Raw genomic sequence first — 20,368 nt, 5'->3', positions numbered from 1 at the left:
TCGTAATTCACCCGGACTTTACTTTTACTAACCACACATTATAATATAATTACATAAATATAAGTTCTTAATTTTTTTAAAAAAATGTAGGATCCTAACTTTACTTAAAACATGTTAAACATAAATTCAAAATTCAATAAAAAGGGCTCACGAAAACACAGACAGTATTATACCCACACGTAAGAAAATCAAATAATTATTTTTTTTCAAAAACGTGTCATGCGCCGTAGCGCGTAGTATAGAGCAACCAAGTCTAGCTCTGTGCCATACACTACAGCTTACCACTATGAGCCACAGTGCATTTATTAAAATTTGTTGTCAAAATAGCTTTTCTAATACAAACTTCCATCGTACACCCTTTTCACATATGGTGTCTAATCAAAGCGATTCAAGCACCCACATGAAACATGTAAGATATATTATCTATTAGGATAAGTTTAGATATGATTTAATAATCCAATCACAAGTTGAATATTCAGGTGTAAAAAATTACTTTTCTATCAAAAACTTGCACTGTAAGTGTTCAATTTTCACATCTTGTCTTAATAAACTATTTTTAGGTCTTGAAATAAGTTCAAAAAAATTATATACACTTAATTGATATATTATATCACATATAATACAACTCATAGAATTTTATGAAATTATTATTATATTTATTTTTTATAAAATTTTATATTTTAATAATAATTTTATAAAATATTAAATTTAAATTGTTTAAAAATAAATTTGATGGTTGAGATAAAAAATAGAGAGAAGGTGAAGAGAAAAAAAAAGAAAAAATGTCAAGTACGAAAAGATGAGGTTTCTTTTTCTTCTTCAATTGTTGACATGACATGACGCTGGTGCTGATTTCCAAAACCGTACAACGCGTTCGTGAAAAGCATTAATAATTAATAATTTTTTAAAAAATAGTACAATAAACATAATATGATAAGCTGTGCAATGTTGGCTGCAACGTAAGCTTGTCTCCCTCCCCGCTTAACTGAGCTTGTCCCTTTGCCGTCCACACCTACCAAAGCTTCAGATTTGCTTCGTCTTTCATAATTTCAGTTCATAGCTTTCCGACTCGCGCTTCTTAGGTATTCCCTTGTTTTCTCTGATTTTCCTTTTGCCTTCCTATTCTTCAACACCTAAAAAAAAAAAAAAATTGAAGTTACTGCTTTGCTTGGCACTTCTTCAATTTGGTTTCTGATATATTTTCATCCGTTGTTCTCATTATCTTTTCAGTGTTACGACACGCCTTGCCTGCTTTTTCTTTTTGTAATTCTTTATTTCTCAACTTTTTCTTAAACGTCTTTTCTGAAACTTCGTTTGGATTTCTTGTATCTTCTGATTTCTGTTTTTTCTAGTATCTCCAATATTAAAAAAAAAAAAACAATTAAAGAAGTTCCTGAACCTGCTGCTTCTGCATTTGTGGGAAGCAAAATCTGTTTCCTAAAGTTGTTCCAAACACCTTTAAAAGATAGTTTCATGCTTGATCTGTGTTGGAGCACCAAGGAAAGCTGATTATTACACGGGGGTCTGAGGTTAGTACCTTAAAATCGCAAAGTTCCACATCAGTTTCTGTAAGTTTGAAAATATAGATTCATGCCGAAGTCAGAAATTGATGTGTACTTACAAGGCTCAATTTGTGGTTCCTTTTTTGCAGTGTATTGTGGTCACCTCTCAAAATATAAAGAGCAACCAGAGAACAAAAAAAAAAAAAAAAAGAAAGAAACATTTGCCAACCTTATTGAACGCAAAATTGCTAAAAGGTGTGCTTGGTCTTCTTAGTTTTAGTCTGTTTTTCTGACAACTTTTGTTTTCCTGTTCTTGCGCTTTGCTTTTTACCACTCACTGGCCCATCAGTCTAATTGGACTATGAATCAGGTGGCGCTCTAGCAGTCATCGGTCGTCACTGACTCACCACTAGGAAGCTGTCGCCATCGATCAGGCCGCCGAGCCATCTGGAGTTTTGGTACAGTAGCTCAAACATTTATGCTTGGCCTTTGTTTTGCTGTCTGATTTTTGATGGTTGCTAAGCTTTCATTTTAAAATTTTTCGCAAACCTAGCCTATAATTTAAAAGGGCGACATACATCCACGCTTACTAACTTGTTATCCACGCTTACTAACTTGTTTTCAGTGGATTCGAACCCAGCTCTCTTCTAAACTGAAGGACTAGCCGTTGTCTTGTCCCACTTTTGAGGTTAGCCTTCCTCCGTTCCTTCTTTCACTCTCCTGCACATGTAGATTCTTTTGATAGACATTTAATATTAATTTTTTAATGATTTTTATAAATTTTATTTTGATAACAAAGTATTAAAAATAAAGATAATCTTCTAATATAAATATTTTTTTAAATAAATTCTGAGTTAAAATTTTTAAATTGATTTATGATATATTTGGATGGTTAACTTATAAAAAAATTTAATTAAATTTAAACAATTCGTATTTTAATAGACTATCTAACATGTTGATCAGCTTGAAAATAAATTTCTTAATAAATATAAAATTAAAATTAAAACATTTACTTTAGTTTGTCAGATTAAATGGGGTCGACGAGGTGACGGCGACTGTGCGACTTTATCCCTTTGAAACTGTAGTTTTGAGTGCTTACATTGATTTTTTTTTTAAATTTTTAATTCTTTATTTAAAAAAATTTAGACATGTGAAAGGTTATAAAAAATTAATCATAAAATTTAATCATAAAATATAATTTTTTATTTATTACTTAATATATCTATATTTATAATGTTATGTAAATACTGTCGGATGAGTGCCCATCCAACTTTTTCTTTTTTTTTATTTGTTGTTGCTTTTTCGTTTTTCTTTTATTTGTTACTGTTACGGATGGTACTGTATATTGTTGGCCATCTGTGACTCTTTTTTTTAATTTGTTATAGATCTATAGCATCCATCTAACTGTTTCCTTATTTTTAATTTATAGATCTATAGCATCCATCTGGGATTTTCTCGTTCAATAGTATTCACATGGATCTTGCTACTAGTTTGATTGAAAAGCTTCTAGATTATACAATAAATGCTTTGGGACGGCGACTTGGTTATATGATTTTCTAGTGCAGCAACATTGATGTGCTAAGATAGTGTCACCGTCTCTGCTTTTGTTATTTCAGTTGTGTTGACACTATTAGTTAATTTTGCTCAAGTTGCACGGTCTTTCACGGGTCCGGATCTCGTCCCTTAGCATCCATAAATTCTACACCTTTAATGCATCATATCACGAGATTTTTTTTTAAACAACAGTAAAATCTCAAAGGAGAAAATTAATGACAATAAGATCTCTAACAAATTTTTTTAAAAATGACTTGTAGAAATCGATTCAGATAATTTGCAACCAGGAATTTTAATTGCATATAGTTTTAATTAGAATTTAAATATCTTACAAGTTTTTTAAAAAAAGGAGAATGACAGTGTTAAAAATTTAAAAATAGACTGTTTATTCAAATATATTTTTAATTGTGAGAGTGACAGTTAAGTCCTAACAGAGGGAGTATTTAAATATCTTACAAGTTTTTTAAAAAAGAAGAATGACAGTGCTAAAAATTTAAAAATAGACTGTTTATTCAAATATATTTTTCATTGTGAGAGTGACAGTTAAGTTTTTTTTTTTTTTCGAGAAAGAAGTTGGAGATTTATTTAAAGAATTTCAAATAATATATTTAAATTCTAAATGTAACTCTCAGCCCACAATTAAAATTCCGGTTTGCAATTGTCCGAGTCAATTTTTATAACTCATTAATTAAATAAAAATTTTTTTAGAGATCTAATTATAATTAGTTTCTTCTTTTGGAACTTTAATATTATTCTCTTTTGGGAAAACACTCTTTTGGCTTGTGCACTTTTCTTGGATTTTCTTGTAGGTCCTTGTAATTTTTTAGGTGTTATAGGTCTCTACACTCTTCTCCATTAGCAATGTTGTTATTTTTGTGCATAGATGGTGTTAATAATGTTGACATGTCTATTTATATTGTAAATTTTATGCTTACTTGTCAAACTGATGCTGACATGGATTTTTTAATAAGCAAAAATCAGGGAAAAAAAAAATGTCTGCAGAATTTAAAGAATAGCAAATAAGATATTTGAATTCTAAATGTAACTCTCAGCCTACAATTAAAATTCTGGTTTGCAATTGTCCGAGTCAATTTTTATAACTCATTAATTTACTAAAATTTTTGTCAGAGATCTAATTATAATTAGTTTCTTCTTTTGGAACTTTAATATTATTCCCTTTTGGGAAAACACTCTTTTGGATTGTGCACTTTTCTTGGATTTTCTTGTAGGTCCTTGTACTTTTTTTAGGTGTTATAGGTCTCCACTCTTCTCCAGTAGCAATGTTGTTATTTTTGTGCATAGATGGTATTAATAATGTTGACATGTCTATTTATATTGTAAATTTTATGCTTACTTGTCAAACTGATGCATTCATGGTTTTAATAAGCAAAAATCAGGGAAAAAAAATGTCTACAGAAGATGAAATAAAAAGGCCAACTTAGACTTTTTAAATGATCAACACCACAATTTCATAACCCTTTGGTCATCCTTTTTACTTCATCTGATGTAGACTTTTTTTTTAATTTAATTTTTGCTTATCAGAAATTTCAAGTTAACATCCGTTTGACATATAATTACAAAATTAACTTGATTAATTGACATGTCAGCATTACCAAAAGTAATGTGCCACACAATGTCCCTATACTAAAAAAAAAATACAAGGACTTGTACCAAAATTAGAGCAAAATGTGGGGATCAAAAGTAATGTGATTATTTAAATGGATTATGAGCCTTGTGATGTGGCACAATATGACTTTATGGATTATTTGAATGGATATGATTTACGAATGTTGAGAGATGTTGGGAAAAGAGACAATGAGAGGGATCTTTTATCTATTATATCTCATTAGTTTTCAATTCTCACTTTTTTTTTATTTTTAGTACCTAACCCTTGGATTTTTAGGGCTTGCTTGAAAACCTATTCTAAGAATAATTTTCTGTTATCCAGAACATGAGAACAAAAAATTCTATTTGTAATGTGTTTTTAAAAAGTGTTTTGAAAAATAAAAAAATAAAATATTGTCCTGGAGAATAGAAAAATAGAAACAACTTTTAGATGTTCTGTGATTATTGTTCTAGAAAATAAGGGAGAATTAAAAAAACAGATATTTTCATTATTTTTTTGTTCTCAAAACATGTTCTATAAAACATCAGTTCTTAAAATAAAAAGATAAAAATAGTTTCAAATAGTCCTTAGTTTCTTTTTCTTAAGTGTGAGTTCATTAATGTGTGTGCCTTGTCTTTGTTAACGAGAGAGAGCTTTAATATTCTTTTTTTAATCAAATCTCATTTTTATATAAATGGCCATTGTTATAGAAAAAAATTCAATAAATATGTTTTACTAGAAGCATTCATCACACAAACGAATAGATTGATCCTTATATTATAAATTACTAATTACTGATAGTAACATTAATGAACTTAGGAAGCATTGATACATACCTAGTTAGGATATTGAAGAGAGGTAATGTTGATGAAACATCCAAGCTTCAATGATCCTGATTTCATTATTGGAGATTAAAAGCTAAGTAGCTAAACACATAAAAATGATAAACTCATCTAGTTTGAGTTTATAAATTAGTTGATATGATTTTGTAAGCTAAACAAATGAAAATGATAAACTCAAAGGTAAACTTTTGAAAGTTTATATTTAATTTGAGTTTATGAATGAGTTAACACGATTTTATAAGTTAGAAACATAAAAATGTTAAACACGTAGAGTCAACTCAATAGTTTAATAACTATGTTTGCTACACTTTTTGTTAATTTTTAATCTTTAGTGGGATTTTCTTGTTCAACAGCATTCACATGGATCCCGCTACTTGTTTTATTGAAAAGCTTCTAGAAAAGCTTCTAGATTATACAATAAATGCCTTGGGACGGCAAGTTGGCTACATGATTTTCTATCGCAACAACATTGATGAGCTAAGGAGTCAAATGCAAGATCTCAATCAAAAGCAAGAAGCTATGCAACATTTAATCGACGAGGCTATAAGAAATTGTGAAAGAATTGAACTGCAAGTTGAAAGTTGGATGAGTGGAGTGGATGATATAAAAATGCAAGCAGAACAATTCTTTAATGAAGAAGGCCAATCACAAACTAGATGTAGCAGAACTTCATGCCCAAATTTATGTTCATGTTATCAACTGAGTAGAAGAGCAAAGAAGATGGCACTGAAAGTCAAAGACCTTGCAAAGAAAAAGAAAGACTTAAACAAAGTTTCACATCTTCCTTCTCCCAAATGCAGGCACTTAATAGATGACAAAATGAATGAAGGGCTTGATTCAAGGTTGCAAATTATAGATCAAGTTATGGAGGCATTGCGAAATTCGAGCATTAATATGGTCGGGTTGTGTGGGCTTGGTGGCATTGGCAAGACCACAATAGCTAAAGAGGTAGCAAAGAAGTTGGAGAATAAAAAAATGTTTAGGAAGGTGATCATGGTAACTATTTCTAAGGACATGAATATTGTAGAAATTCAAAGGCAGATTGTTGAGATGTTGGGTATGCGACTCGAGGAAGTAAATGAAGAAGTAAGATCTTCTCGTCTTTTTGATAGGTTGAAGCAAGAGGAGAATATGCTCCCAATATTGGATGATCTTTGGGGAGAACTTGATTTTGGAAAAGTTGGAATTCCCTTTATTGGGGACAAAAATAATAACAAAAAGAATGAAGGTTGCAAAATCTTACTGACTTCAAGAAATAAAACACTACTTTCAGACGTAATGAAATGTGAAAAGATCATCGGAGTGGGTGTTTTGCAAGAAGAAGAAGCACAGGAGTTGTTCAAGAGGATTGCTGAACTTTCTATTGAATCAAGCAATCCTGGTTTGATGTCTATAGCCGGTGAGATTGTTCAAAAGTGTGGAGGGTTGCCGCTAGCAATTGTTACAGCTGCAAAAGCATTGAGGAATAAAGATCAAAATATATGGGAAGATGCCCTTACACGATTGAGAAATCCTTTACGGAGAAACATCACAGGAATTAAAGAGGTGGATCAGATTTTAAGGTTGAGCTACGATCAGCTAACCAAAGAGAACCAACATATTTTCTTGTTCTCATCCATGTTGTCTCATGATCCCTTAATTCAAGACTTGCTCATGTACTCTGTGGGGTTAGGTTTTCTTAAACACATTGAAAACATGGAAGATGCTCGAGTCGGAATATCTGCTGTTGTAAGTAAGCTAAAATCATTGAATTTATTTCTTGATAGCTTTTCTAGTCAACATTTTACCATCCATGATGTCATTCGGGATGTTGCACTATCTATTGCATCCAATGAATTATGTGCCTTCATTTGGAGACATAAAAGGTTGAATGCATGGCCAGAGCAGAATTTGCTAGAAGGCTACAAGGGAATTTGCTTAGAAAAAAGTGACATTAGGGATCTTCCAGAAGAGTTACTTGCTCCAAGGTTAGAATTCTTCCTATTAAATAGTGAAAATCGTGATTTGGCCATACCGGATACCTTTTTCAAATCTACAAAAGATCTTAAATTGTTGAGTTTTATCAATGTGTGCTTTTCATCATTGCCATTTCTTAATTCTCTAAAAAAGCTCAAAACTTTATGCCTCCATTCTTGTTTGTTGAAAGACATGACTCAGGTTGGAAGCTTGAAGCAATTAACAACCTTGAGTCTTGCTTATTCTGAAATTGAACATTTGCCATTTGAATTGGCGATGTTGACTTCATTACAAATGCTAAATCTAGCCCATTGCACTAAACTTAAAGTGATTCCACCAAAACTCCTATCTAGCTGGGAAAAATTGGAGGTTCTGAGCATGGAAAACAGCTTTAACCAGTGGGAAGCCAAAGGATCGAGTGAATGTAATGTAAATGCAAGTCTTGTTGAGTTAAAGGACTTGCCAATCTCTTCTCTAGATATTTGTATTCCTGATCCCTCTATTTTGCCAGAGAATTTGTTCTCAGATAAGAAATTGAAGAGATACAGAATAATTATTGGAGAGAATTGGAGATGGGATTGCAATCACGAAACTTCAAAGACATTGAAACTTGAGCTAAATGAAAATGTCCATTCGAAGCATGGGGTTCAGAAGTTATTGGAAGGAGTTGAAGATTTGTATTTGTGTGGATCCAATGGTCTTGAACATGTTCTTCACAATAGATTTCCATATTTAAGGCATCTTCAGATTAAAAGTAATGACGATGTTGAATATATTGTTTTGAGCTCAACCCATCAAGAAGTTGCCCTCCCAATGCTTGAAACTTTGAACCTTGAAAAGTTGAATGTGCTAAAGAAGTTATGTCAAGGACCAATTGCGCCCACCTTCTTCCAAAACCTAAAAGTAATCAAAGTGAGTGGTTGTCAACAGTTGAAGTGGATTTTCTCAGCTTCAATGATTGGATCATTTTCGCAGCTTGTTGAGATTGAAATTAGAGATTGTGACTCTTTGAAAGAGGTAGTGACATCTGCTATTGAAGACTCATCTGATCAGCCAAAATTTGCTAATGACGTCATTGTTTTCAAGAAGTTACGCACTTTGAAGATGGAAAGATTGCCAGTTCTTATAGATTTCTACATGCAGGGTAGAGCAGCAAATAACCATTATAATACAGCTTCGAAATCACTCTTCAACAATAAGGTATGTTTAGATTATTTTATTCTTACTTTTTCACTAGAATTACTTTGCTATATGGCTTTTGTGGCACTTTGTAGGTTTTCATTTACTTTTTAAATTACTTAAAATAAGCCAATAAAAGCAAGAAACTAACTGTAAGTATTAATTTGTTTTGAATCCCCAAAAAAAGGCTTGAATTTCGATGTTTGGGAGTTTATGTTTTTATGATTTTTTTTAATGAAACGAGCAATGTATAATGCTAGCTAACAAGAAGAAATGGCGAAACTAACGAGAAGACCGAGAACTTAAAAAGCCAACACAAATCTTTTAAGAAAACAAAGAGAGATTATTTTCTGAATATAAAGTAGGCATAGCATTCGCAAGAAATTTTATATTCAATTTTTAGATTTATATATTGTTTAATTTTAAATCACTTTTCATCAAGAAGATATGTTTAAACTATTTTGATCTTATTTTTACTTTTTTTAACTACTTAAAATCTTGAGACTTATCAAAATAATTTTCACTAGCATTACTTTACTATTAGGTTGTTATAGCAATTTGCAATTTTTTTATTTTTTTAATTACTATTTTTCTTATGAACTTCATATTTTACTTCCCCTTCTATGTTGTTGTAGCACTATAAATTTTAATTTTACACATCGCCGCAAATTGATGGATTATAATATTTTTGAAATTAAGTTAATCATGCCTTTTCAATCACTCAAGACACCTACATTTTTAGATAAGGGAAGAAAATGACTGTGTTATTGTGTAGAGAGAGTGTTGAAAGTAGTTGATTTGTATATGTGAATTAAAAAGAAAACTTAAATTAATTAGAATGTATTAGTTTCTTGTTCAATTTTTCTTGTGAAGACAATTCAATGCTGCCATTGTATTGGTTTTGTGTTTGAATTTAAACTTTTATCAATTTCTTGAAAAAAAATGATAGTAGATATGAAATCTTTGTTTAGACATGTAAACAATCTTGCTCGAAAAATAAGCCTACATACCAAAAGTGAATTTCTTTTAATAATCATATTTTCTTTAAACAGGTGTTATTTCAGATGTTGGAGCTATTGGAACTGTCAGATTTAGACAATTTGATTTCATCTATATGGAATGATCAGCCTTCCGACAGCTCGTTTAGTAACTTGAAAAGACTAGATGTGGATAGCTGTGGCTTTGTGGTATTAGTGCCCTTCCAAGTTCTAAGATCCTTACATAGTTTGGAAGAACTAGCAGTGGGACAGTGTGAGAACTTGGAGGTGGTGTTTGACCTAGATGATTTGAATGACTGTAAAGAGAGACAGTCATCTTCAGTGGTTCTACCATTGAAGAAGTTAAGCTTATGGAGTTTGCCAAAATTGAAGAATGTGTGGAGCAATCACCACCAAGGAAATGTCTCCTTCCAAAGTCTAAGCCAAATTGATTCAAAATATTCTCTGCTCTCCTGCAACAAGGTACCTTTTTAATGAGCTCTAATAAAAGAACAAAAAACTAACTTTAAGCATTAAAAAAAATAATGAAACACTGAATTTACTACCTAAAAAAAACTTTGAAATCACTTTTGAACAACAAATTATGTTTAATCTTTTTACTTTTTCTCGTTTTAACTTCCTAAACTATTGTGGAATTGTGTAGGTTTTTGTAGGTTTTCTTTGTTTTTTTTAAACTACTTAATATAAGCTAGTAAAAGAGAAATTAACTGTTAGCATTAAAATTAAAAATGAAAACTACGAATTATTTTATTCTTACTTTTTTTTGTTTTAACTTCCTAATTTGTGAAATTCGTTTTTCACTAGAATTATTTTGCTATGGACCTTTTGTTGCACTTTGCGTGTTTTCTTTTCTTTCCAAAATTGTAAGCATCAAATTATTTTTTTTTGCATTCAAAATAAAAAAAGCTTGAATTCAAGCAATGTAAAATGCAAGCTAATATAGGAGAAAAGAAAAACTCTCTAGAAGTTTGAGAAGTTAAAAAGCCTAGACTCAAAACTTAAAAAAAAACAGAGACGTTATTTTTTGAATATGAAGTAAGCACAGCATTCACTTGAAATTTTATATTCAATTTTCATGTTTATATTTTGTTCTTAAATTTTTGAATTTCTTTTCATCAAAAATATCTGTTTAAATTATTTTGTTCTTATTTTTCCTTGTTTTACCAATTTAAAAACTTGAGAATTATCTTCGAAAATCATTTTCACTAGCATTACTTTAGTATTAGGCTATGATGGAATTTTGCAGTTTTTTTAATTACTTTTTTATTATGAACTTCATATTTTACTTCCCCTCTACGATGTTGTACCTCTATAAATTTCAATTTAACACATTGTAGCAAACTGATGGATTATAATTTTTTAAAATTAATGTAACAATGCCTTTTCAACTACTCAATACTCGTAAATTTGTAGATCTAAGGGAAGAAAATGATTGTGTTATCTCTTAGAGATAGTGTTGAAAGTAGTTGATTAGCATACGTTAATTAAACAAAAAACTTAATTAATTAGAATGTATTGGTTACTTATTCGATTTTCTGTTTAAAGACATTTTTTATGCGGCAATTTTATCATTATTTTATTGTTTTTATGTTTGAATTTAAACTTTTATCAATTTCTTGAAAAATATGATAGTAGATATGAAACCTTTGTTTAGACATGTAAACAATCTTGCTCGAAAAATAAGCCTACAGATCAAAAGTGAATTTCTTTTAATCATATTTTCTTTAAACAGGTGTTATTTCCGATGTTGGAGCGATTGGAACTGTCAGATTTAGACAATTTGACTTCATCTAGATGGAATGATCAGCTTTTTGACAGCTCAGTTAGTAACTTGAAAAGACTATTTGTGTGGTCGTGTGGCTTTGTGATATTAGTGCCCTTCCAAGTTCTAAGATCCTTGCATAGTTTGGAAGAACTAGAAGTGGAAGAGTGTGAGAAGTTGGAGGTGGTGTTTGATTTAGAAGATTTGAATGATTGTAAAGAGCCACAATCATCATCAGTGGTTGTGCCATTGAAGAAGTTACGACTATCTAGGTTGCCAAAACTGAAGAATGTGTGGGGCAAGCACCACCAAGAAAATGTCTCCTTCCAAAGTCTAAGGCAGATAGAAGTATTGTTTTGTGAAAGCCTAACGAGTGTGTTTCCTGCATCTATAGCCAGAGGCATGCTTCATTGTCTTGAACAACTTGTAGTTCGAAATTGTGCTGATATGGAAGTAATTGTTGCAAAGGATCAAGTTTCAGAATCTCTTGATGCTGCCTTTGTGCGTCCTAGGCTGACTTCCCTTGAGCTTTTTGACCTTCCAAATTTGAGGAACTTCTATGCACAAAGACACAAATTAGAATGGCCCAACGTTCAACAGTTAGAGACTGACGCTTGTGGTGAAATACAGATATTTGAAAAGGTCTCAAGTTCATCAGAAATACATGGGGAAGAGAGTACAATAGACTCAATATATCCTCTGCTCTCCTGCAACAAGGTACCTTTCCAATGAGCTGTAGTAAAAGAACGAAAAACTATAAGGATTAAAAAAATAATGAAACACTAAATTTACTACCTAAAAAAAAAACTCTTGGAAATATGATTTAAAAAAAAAACACTAAATTTGTTGAAAAATATGATAGTAGATTTAAAATCTTTGTTTAGACATGTAAGCAATCTTTCATTAAAAGGAAGCCAATAGATCAATAGTGAATTTCTTTTAGTCATATTTATTTAAAAAAGTGTTATTTTCTATGTTGGAGTTATTGGCACTGTTAGATTTAAACAATTTGATTTCATTTATATAGGATGATCGATTCTTAGTCAACTTGTTTAGTAACTTGAAAGAACTATTTGTGGAGAGGTGTGGCTTTGTGATTTTAGTGCCCCTTCAACTTCTAAAATCCTTACATAGTTTGGAAGAACTAACAGTGAATAAGTGTGAGGAGTTGGAGGTGGTGTTTGATTTAGAAGACTTGAATGATTGTGAAAGAGACAATCATCATCAGTGGTTGTGCCATTGAAGAAGTTAATACTAGAGGATTTGCCAAAACTGAAGAATGTATGGAGCAATCACCATCGAGGAAATGTCTCCTTCCAAACTTCAAGGCAGATTGATTCAAAATATCCTCTGCATTCTCGCAACAAGGTACCTTTCTAATGAGCTCTAATATAAGAACAAAAAACTAACTTGAAGTATTAAAAAAATAATGAAATACCGAATTTACTACGTAAAAAAAAAAAACTTTGAAATCACTTTTGAACGACAAATGATGTTTAAATTTTTTTACTTTTACTTTTTCTTGTCTTAACTTCCTAAAAAGTTTAAAATTAATTATTGGCAAAATTCGTTTTCACAAGAATGACATTGCTATGTGGCTATCGTGGCGTTGTGTAGGTTTTTGTAGGCTTTCTTTGTTTTTTTCAAACTACTTAATATAAGATAGTAAAAGAGAAATTAACTGTTAGCGTTAAAATAAAAAATGAAAACTACAAATTATTTGTTTTGCATTCTGAAAAGAATGAGCCATGATTTTTATATGAAGTTTTTCTTCTTCTATATTTATTTTTTATATGAAACGGGTATTGCTTGCTGACTTTGTGATAGAGCATCAAATACAGATTGCATTAATTAAAACTTTGGTATCACTTTTCAACCAAACGGTATGTTGAGATTATTTTATTCTTACCTTTTCTTGTTTTAACTTCCTAATTTGTGAAATTCATTTTTCACTAGAATTATTTTGCCATGAGGCTTTTGTGGCACTTTGTGTATTTTCTTTTATTTTTTAAATTACTTAAAATAAGCTAATGAAAGATAGAAAATAACTGTAAGCATCAGATTAAAAAAAAATTAAACATCAAATTATTTGTTTTGCATTCAAAATAAAAAAGCTTGTATTCAACGTTTTGATTTTTTTTTTTTTGGTTTTCTTTTCTTTTTTATGGTTGAAACAAGCAATGCATAATGCAAGCTAATATGGGAGAAAAGAAAAACTATTAGAAGTCTGAGAAGTTAAAAAACTTAGACTTAAAACTTCAAAAAGAAAGAGGTTATTTTTTGAATATGAAGTAGGCATAGCATTCACTTAAAATTTTATATTCGCTTTTCACATTTATATTTTGTTCTTAAAACTTTTGGATCACTTTTCATCAAAAAGATCTGTTTAAATTATTTTGTTCTTATATTTTTTTGTTTCAGCAATTTAAAAACTTGAAACTTAACATTTTCACTAGCATTACTTTAGTATTAGGCTATGGTAGAATTTTGCAGTTTTTTTATTTTTAATTACTTTTTTATTATGAACTTTATATTTTACTTCCCTTCTACAATGTTGTAGCTCTATAAATTTTAATTTTACACATTGCCACAAACTGATAGATTGTAATTTTTTAAAATTGATGTCACTATGCCTTTTCAACTACTCAATACAGGTAAATTTGCAGATCTAGGGGAAGAAAATGATTGTGTTATATCTTAGAGATAGTCTTGAAAGTAGTTGATTAGTATACATGAATTAAAGAGAGAACTTAATTAATTAGAATGTATTGGTTACTTATTCGATTTTCCTTTTAAAGACATTTTTTATGCTGCAATTTTATCATTATTTTATTGGCTTTATGTTTGAATTTAAACTTTTACCAATTTCTTGAAAAATATGATAGTAGATCTGAAATCTTTGGTTGGACATGGAAGCAATCTTTCATTAAAAGTAAGCCAAGAGATCAAAAGTAAATTTCTTTTAAACATATTTCTTTTAATAGGTTTTATTTTCTATGTTGGAGTTATTGGCACTGTCAGATTTAGACAATTTGATTTCGTTTAAATAGGATGATCGATTTTCAGTCAACCTGTTTAGTAACTTGAAAGAACTAGTTGTGGAGAGGTGTGGTTCTATGAGATTAGTGCCCTTCCAAGTTATAAGATCCTTAAACAGTTTGGAAGAACTACAAGTGACAGATTGTGAGAAGTTGGAGGTGGTGTTTGATTTAGAAGACTTGAATGATTGTGAAGAGGGACAATCATCATCAGTGGTTGTGCCATTGAAGAAGTTAATACTAGAGAATTTGCCAAAACTGAAGAATGTGTGGAGCAATCACCACCGAGGAAATGTCTCCTTCCAAACTTCAAGGCAGATTGATTCAAAAAATCCTCTGCTCTCTCGCAACAAGGTACCTTTCTAATGAGCTCTAATATAAGAACAAAAAACTAACTTTAAGCATTAAAATAATAATGAAATACCGAATTTACTATGTAAAAAAAAACTTTGAAATCACTTTTGAACGGCAATGATGTTTAAATTTTTTTACTTTTACTTTTTCTTGTCTTAACTTTCTAAAAAGTTCAAAATTAATTATTGGCAAAATTTGTTTTCACAAGAATGACATTGCTATGTGGCTATCGTGGCGTTGTGTAGGTCTTTGTAGGCTTTCTTTGTTTTTTTTGAAACTACTTAGTATAAGCTAGTAAAAGAGAAATTAACTGTTAGCGTTAAAATAAAAAATGAAAACTACAAATTATTTGTTTTGCATTCTGAAAAGAATGAGCCATGATTTTTATATGAAGTTTTTCTTCTTCTATATTTATTTTTTATATGAAACGGGTATTGCTTGCTGACTTTGTGATAGAGCATCAAATACGGATTGCATTAATTAAAACTTTGGTATCACTTTTCAACCAAACGGTATGTTGAGATTATTTTATTCTTACCTTTTCTTGTTTTAACTTCCTAATTTGTGAAATTCATTTTTCACTGGAATTATTTTGCCATGAGGCTTTTGTGGCACTTTGTGTATTTTCTTTTATTTTCTAAATTACTTAAAATAAGCTAATGAAAGATAGAAAATAACTGTAAGCATCAGATTAAAAAAAAAATTAAACATCAAATTATTTGTTTTGCATTCAAAATAAAAAAGCTTGTATTCAACGTTCAGATTTTTTTTTTGGTTTTCTTTTCTTTTTTGTGGATGAAACAAGCAATGCATAATGCAAGCTAATATGGGAGAAAAGAAAAACTATTAGAAGTCTGAGAAGTTAAAAAACCTAGACTTAAAACTTAAAAAAAAAAACAAAGGTTATTTTTTAAATATGAAGTAGGCATAGCATTCACTTGAAATTTTATATTCGCTTTTCATATTTATATTTTGTTCTTAAAACTTTTGGATCACTTTTCATCAAAAAGATCTTTTTTAATTATTTTGTTCTTATATTTTCTTGTTTCAGCAATTTTAAAACTTGAGACTTATCTTTGGTATTAGGCTATGATGGAATTTTGCAGTTTTTTTATTTTTAATTACTTTTTTATTATGAACTTTATATTTTACTTCCCCTCTAAGCTCTATAAATTTTAATTTTACACATCGCCGCAAACTGATAGATTGTAATTTTTTAAAATTGATGTCACTATGCCTTTTCAACTACTCAATACACGTAAATTTGTAGATCTAAGGAAAGAAAATGATTGTGTAATCTTAGAGATAGTGTTGAAAGCAATTGATTACTATAGGTGAATTAAAAAAGAAAACCTAATTAAGTATGTATTAGTTACTTATTCGATTTTCCTTTTAAAGACATTTTTTATGCTGCAATTTTATCGTTATTTTATAGGCTTTATGTTTGAATTTAAACTTTTACCAATTTCTTGAAAAATATGATAGTAGATCTGAAATCTTGGGTTAGACATGGAAGCAATCTTTCATTAAAAGTAAGCCAAGAGATCAAAAGTAAATTTCTTTTAAACATATTTCTTTAAATAGGTGTTATTTCTTATGTTGGAGTTATTGACACTGTCAGATTTAAACAATTTGATTTCATTTATATAGGATGATCGATTCTCAGTCAACTTGTTTAGTAACTTGAAAGAACTAGATGTGGGGAGGTGTGGCTTTGTGATATTAGTGCCCTTCCAAGTTTTAAGATCGTTACACAGTTTGGAAGTACTACTAATGAATGGGTGTGAGGAGTTGGAGGTGGTGTTTAATTTAGAAGACTTGAATGATTGTAAAGAGCCACAATCATCATCAGTGGTTTTGCTATTGAAGAATTTAAGTCTATGGAATTTGCCAAAACTGAAGAATGTGTGGAGCAATCACCACCGAGAAAATGTCTCCTTCCAAAGTCTAAGGCAGATAGAAGTTGTTAATTGTGGCAGCCTGATGAGTGTGTTTACTGCATCTATAGCCAGAGGCATGCTTCATTGTCTTGAACAACTTGTAGTTCGAAATTGTGCTGATATGGAAGTAATTGTTGCAACAGATCAAGTTTCAGAATCTCTTGATGCTGCATTTGTGCGTCCTAGGCTGACTTGCCTTGAGCTTAAGCACCTTCCAAATTTGAGGAACTTCTATGCACAGAGACACAAATTAGAATGGCCCCACCTTCATAAGTTATTTATTGACGATTGTGATGAAATAGAGTTATTTGAAAAGGATGTCTCAAGTTCATCAGAAGTACATGGGAAAGAGGGTACAATAGACTCAAAATATCCTCTGCTCTCCTGCAACAAGGTACCTTTCCAATGAGTTGTAATAGAAGAATGAAAACCTTTAAGCATTAAAAAAATAATGAAAGACCGAATTTACTACCTAAAGAAAAAACTCTTGAAATTGATGCTTTTAAACATATGAATGATTCTTATGATTAGAATATTTAGTAGAATGTAGTTTAGAATTTGATGACCAGGTCTTAAAAATGAAATAGTGTAAACTGCATGATAAATACTTTAATTAATCAATAGACTTTTTTTTTTTCTTTCTTTCGATAAGAGGAATTCTAATTTTTGAGTCTTCACACAAAAGAGGTGCACGATGAAGTTGGGGAGGGGAGTGTTTTTTTTTTTTTAATTGTTGTAAGCTTTAATTTTATATTTTGTTTTGAAATATAAAGGAGTAAAAACATTGGAATGGCACAACAGAAGATTGGCACTCTAGGAATTCATATTGACCTTAATTTCATCTTAATTACAAGTTTAAGTTAATTTAAAAATTAAAGCATATGCTTTTTTATGTATTGTGCAGGTTATTGACACTCTGGAGGAGTTGAAATTATGTGGAAAAGAAGCGGAGATGATGGGAAGCGGGCAGTTTCCAACGTATCGCTTCCCCAAAGTGAAAGATCTTTTTCTAATTACTAAGAAAGCAACAATTATATTGTACAGATCATTGTTGAACTGCTTCCCAAATTTAGAGCACCTTCAGCTGAAGGGTGAGTTTAAGGATCCTTTTAGAGGGCATGATGTTGCTGCACTTCTTTTTCCCTTTCAAAAACTGACTCTTCGCGATATTGCTTATACGATAAGCTTGGGACCATCCTTTGTTTCTTTGACAATACCAAATCTCACACATCTCCAAGTGTTGTCCGCTAGGGTGACCACTTTGCTAACGTCGCTAGCAGCTCGAAGCTTGGTCCATCTCACACACCTCACAGTTTTACAGTGCAATCAAATAGAAGAAATAATAGCAAAGCAAGAGGGAGAGGATGACGAGGACCAGGATATTATTTTCAGCAAACTGGAGCGTTTACAACTTTATGGCTTGCCAAAATTGAAGAGATTTTGTGGCCATAATTATACCTTCAATTTTCCATTATTGGATGATGTCAATATAGCATATTGTGGTCAACTCTCAACATTCTGTCTTGGAGCTATACGTACCCCGCGCCTTCAAAGCATTAAAGTGGATTTTAAAAATAAACATATTTGGAAGAGCGATCTTAACGAGACCATCCAATATCATTTCACTGGTCAACAGGTATGCAAAACATCTACTTGCATTCTTTATTTTCCACTTTTTTAAAATTCCTCACCTCCAAAATTTAGCATTTCACAAATATTTCAAACAAATATTCAAGTTTCAACATTCTATCGACACCTATAAATTATAAACATTTCATATTATATGGCTCCATTCTAATTGTATGCCAATGATGGCTGATGAATGTGGTAGGCTGTGAGTAATCCTATTATAGTTGTGATCATTCTTCTTAGGATTCTTTTATACATAAAGTAAGGGGGCACTAAAATTATTTAAAATATTTTTTTTTATTTTAAAGAATCAAATTTATTTTAGATAGGAAATTAATAATAAAAACTACTCCTCCTACACTACAATATAATTCATTTTTAACTAATTTATATTTTTAAATAAAGTTGGTTAAAGTCTTTATTTTTTAAAAATTTTCACATCTTTTCAATTGTGCCCTTGAGTGTAGCAAATATAACATTTAACTTATTGAAAACACTTTCATTAATTACTCATTAAAGTAAGAGTGTGATTGAAAAAAAGTATATAACACCTAACCCAACATCCTAAATTTTGAACCATACAAAACCTTTAAAAAATGACTTATATTGTGGTTCAAAAGGGATATAATTATTAGAAAATGTCAAAAAGATCACTAATTGATTATAAAAGATTTTATCTTCAATAAAATAAGAATTAATTTATTTATATAGTTTTTTTTGGCCACCCGTTGATTCATGGTCTAATTTGTCACTCACAAGGATGCTGAGTCATAATTCAAACAGAAGAGCAAGATATGGAATGTTTTCTTTGTTTTAAAATTACAATTCTTTTCAAGTAAACTAATATGATGGTTTGGTATTGCAGGATGTCGTTAATATATAGAAGGGGAGTCCATCATTTATTGGTGCAGGTTTGTAGTTTCAAGCTAGATTTTTTTTTTTTTTTTTTGCTAAAGAGCTTTCTCTTTTCTTAATCTATATCTCGTCTTCTTTTTCTTTTTTTTCCCTACGTTGTCTGATCTTTTCTGTCACTTAAAATTATAGTTTCTTGTTAAAATTTATTTCAACATTTCTTTTCTTGTAGTAGTTTTTATAATATCAACAAAAGCTTCATATTTTAAGAGATGAAACATGGATGTCAATTTTTCTTTTCTTCAATACATTCTCTCCATTGTAGTTGAGTTTGATTGAAAAACAGTGAACAATTTTTTTATTTATTTTATGCAGACTAGCTATGGTTTAGAAAAATAACAGTTGGCACTTTTAAAAATATAAAAAAGAATGATTTTGATAATGATTCTCCCAACTTTTAAACCCAATTTTTCCACAATATATACTATACATGGATATAGGCAGGATATCAACATAACAGACTCATCTTTTCTTCCTTGCTTGATAAATGCAGGTTATGTTTGTGGTGATGTTGACCCTTGATTAAATAAGATGACCAATGTGTTATGATTGTAAGGTTTTCATTCAACAACTGTGTCGTTTGCTTTGTTAAGACATATTGGTATCATTGACATGTGGCTAAGATTATTTTAAAAGGTTGGTTTTTGATGAATGCATGGAATGATATAACAACAATGGAGCTAATGACCTTTTTGTCTTTTGATTCAGATGATCTTTATTCAAAATTCTCCAGAAGTAACAAAACTTCAAGGACCTAGTTGTCCTTTAATAGCTTTAATTTTTTGCACGTATACACTACTGGCATTTGAAATAGGTATATTTTGATCCTTGGAAAACCAGAAGTAGTTCCCTATACTTCCCCAAAGTCAAATTCAAATATCTTTGCTTTCTTCTTCTCTTGCACTTTATCCAGCAATACTAAATGTTAGCTAGAATATACAAATAGTAGTATACAATTGACAATTACAAGGAAGCAAAGCAAGATTGGCCCAATCACACAGTAGTGACACATGCTCATATATCTCCACATTCCCTTGACAACAAAACCCCAAGTATTGTGTTCGCTTGACATTATTTTGAGTCGTTCACATTCCGT

General features: G+C 30.5%; 2 protein-coding genes across 2 annotated transcripts; both read left to right on the top strand.

Moving 5' to 3' along the window:
• Positions 1-1,875: 1,875 nt before the first annotated feature.
• On the top strand, positions 1,876-14,590 carry LOC129285929 (disease resistance protein At4g27190-like). The gene is made up of 7 exons (XM_054921910.1): positions 1,876-1,960; positions 2,128-2,190; positions 5,858-8,660; positions 9,692-9,826; positions 11,370-12,116; positions 12,427-12,767; positions 14,450-14,590. Exons 3-6 carry the CDS (start codon positions 5,865-5,867, stop codon positions 12,640-12,642), a joined length of 3,894 nt encoding a protein of 1,297 aa, XP_054777885.1. The 5' UTR covers positions 1,876-1,960; positions 2,128-2,190; positions 5,858-5,864; the 3' UTR covers positions 12,643-12,767; positions 14,450-14,590.
• LOC129286503 (uncharacterized) lies at positions 14,278-19,243 on the top strand. Its single transcript, XM_054922457.1, has 5 exons — positions 14,278-14,331; positions 14,450-14,791; positions 16,442-17,125; positions 17,636-18,367; positions 19,226-19,243. The coding sequence occupies exons 1-5, from the start codon at positions 14,278-14,280 to the stop codon at positions 19,241-19,243; spliced, it is 1,830 nt and encodes a 609-aa protein (XP_054778432.1).
• Positions 19,244-20,368: the final 1,125 nt, after the last annotated feature.

This window comes from Prosopis cineraria, unplaced genomic scaffold (genome assembly GCF_029017545.1).
Source record: "Prosopis cineraria cultivar Desert tree isolate PC_DT_omini unplaced genomic scaffold, ASM2901754v1 PC11, whole genome shotgun sequence".
NCBI classification, from domain to species: Eukaryota; Viridiplantae; Streptophyta; class Magnoliopsida; order Fabales; family Fabaceae; genus Prosopis; species Prosopis cineraria.
Note: the sequence above shows the minus strand (reverse complement) of the source record. Positions and strands in the feature narration are given on the sequence as shown.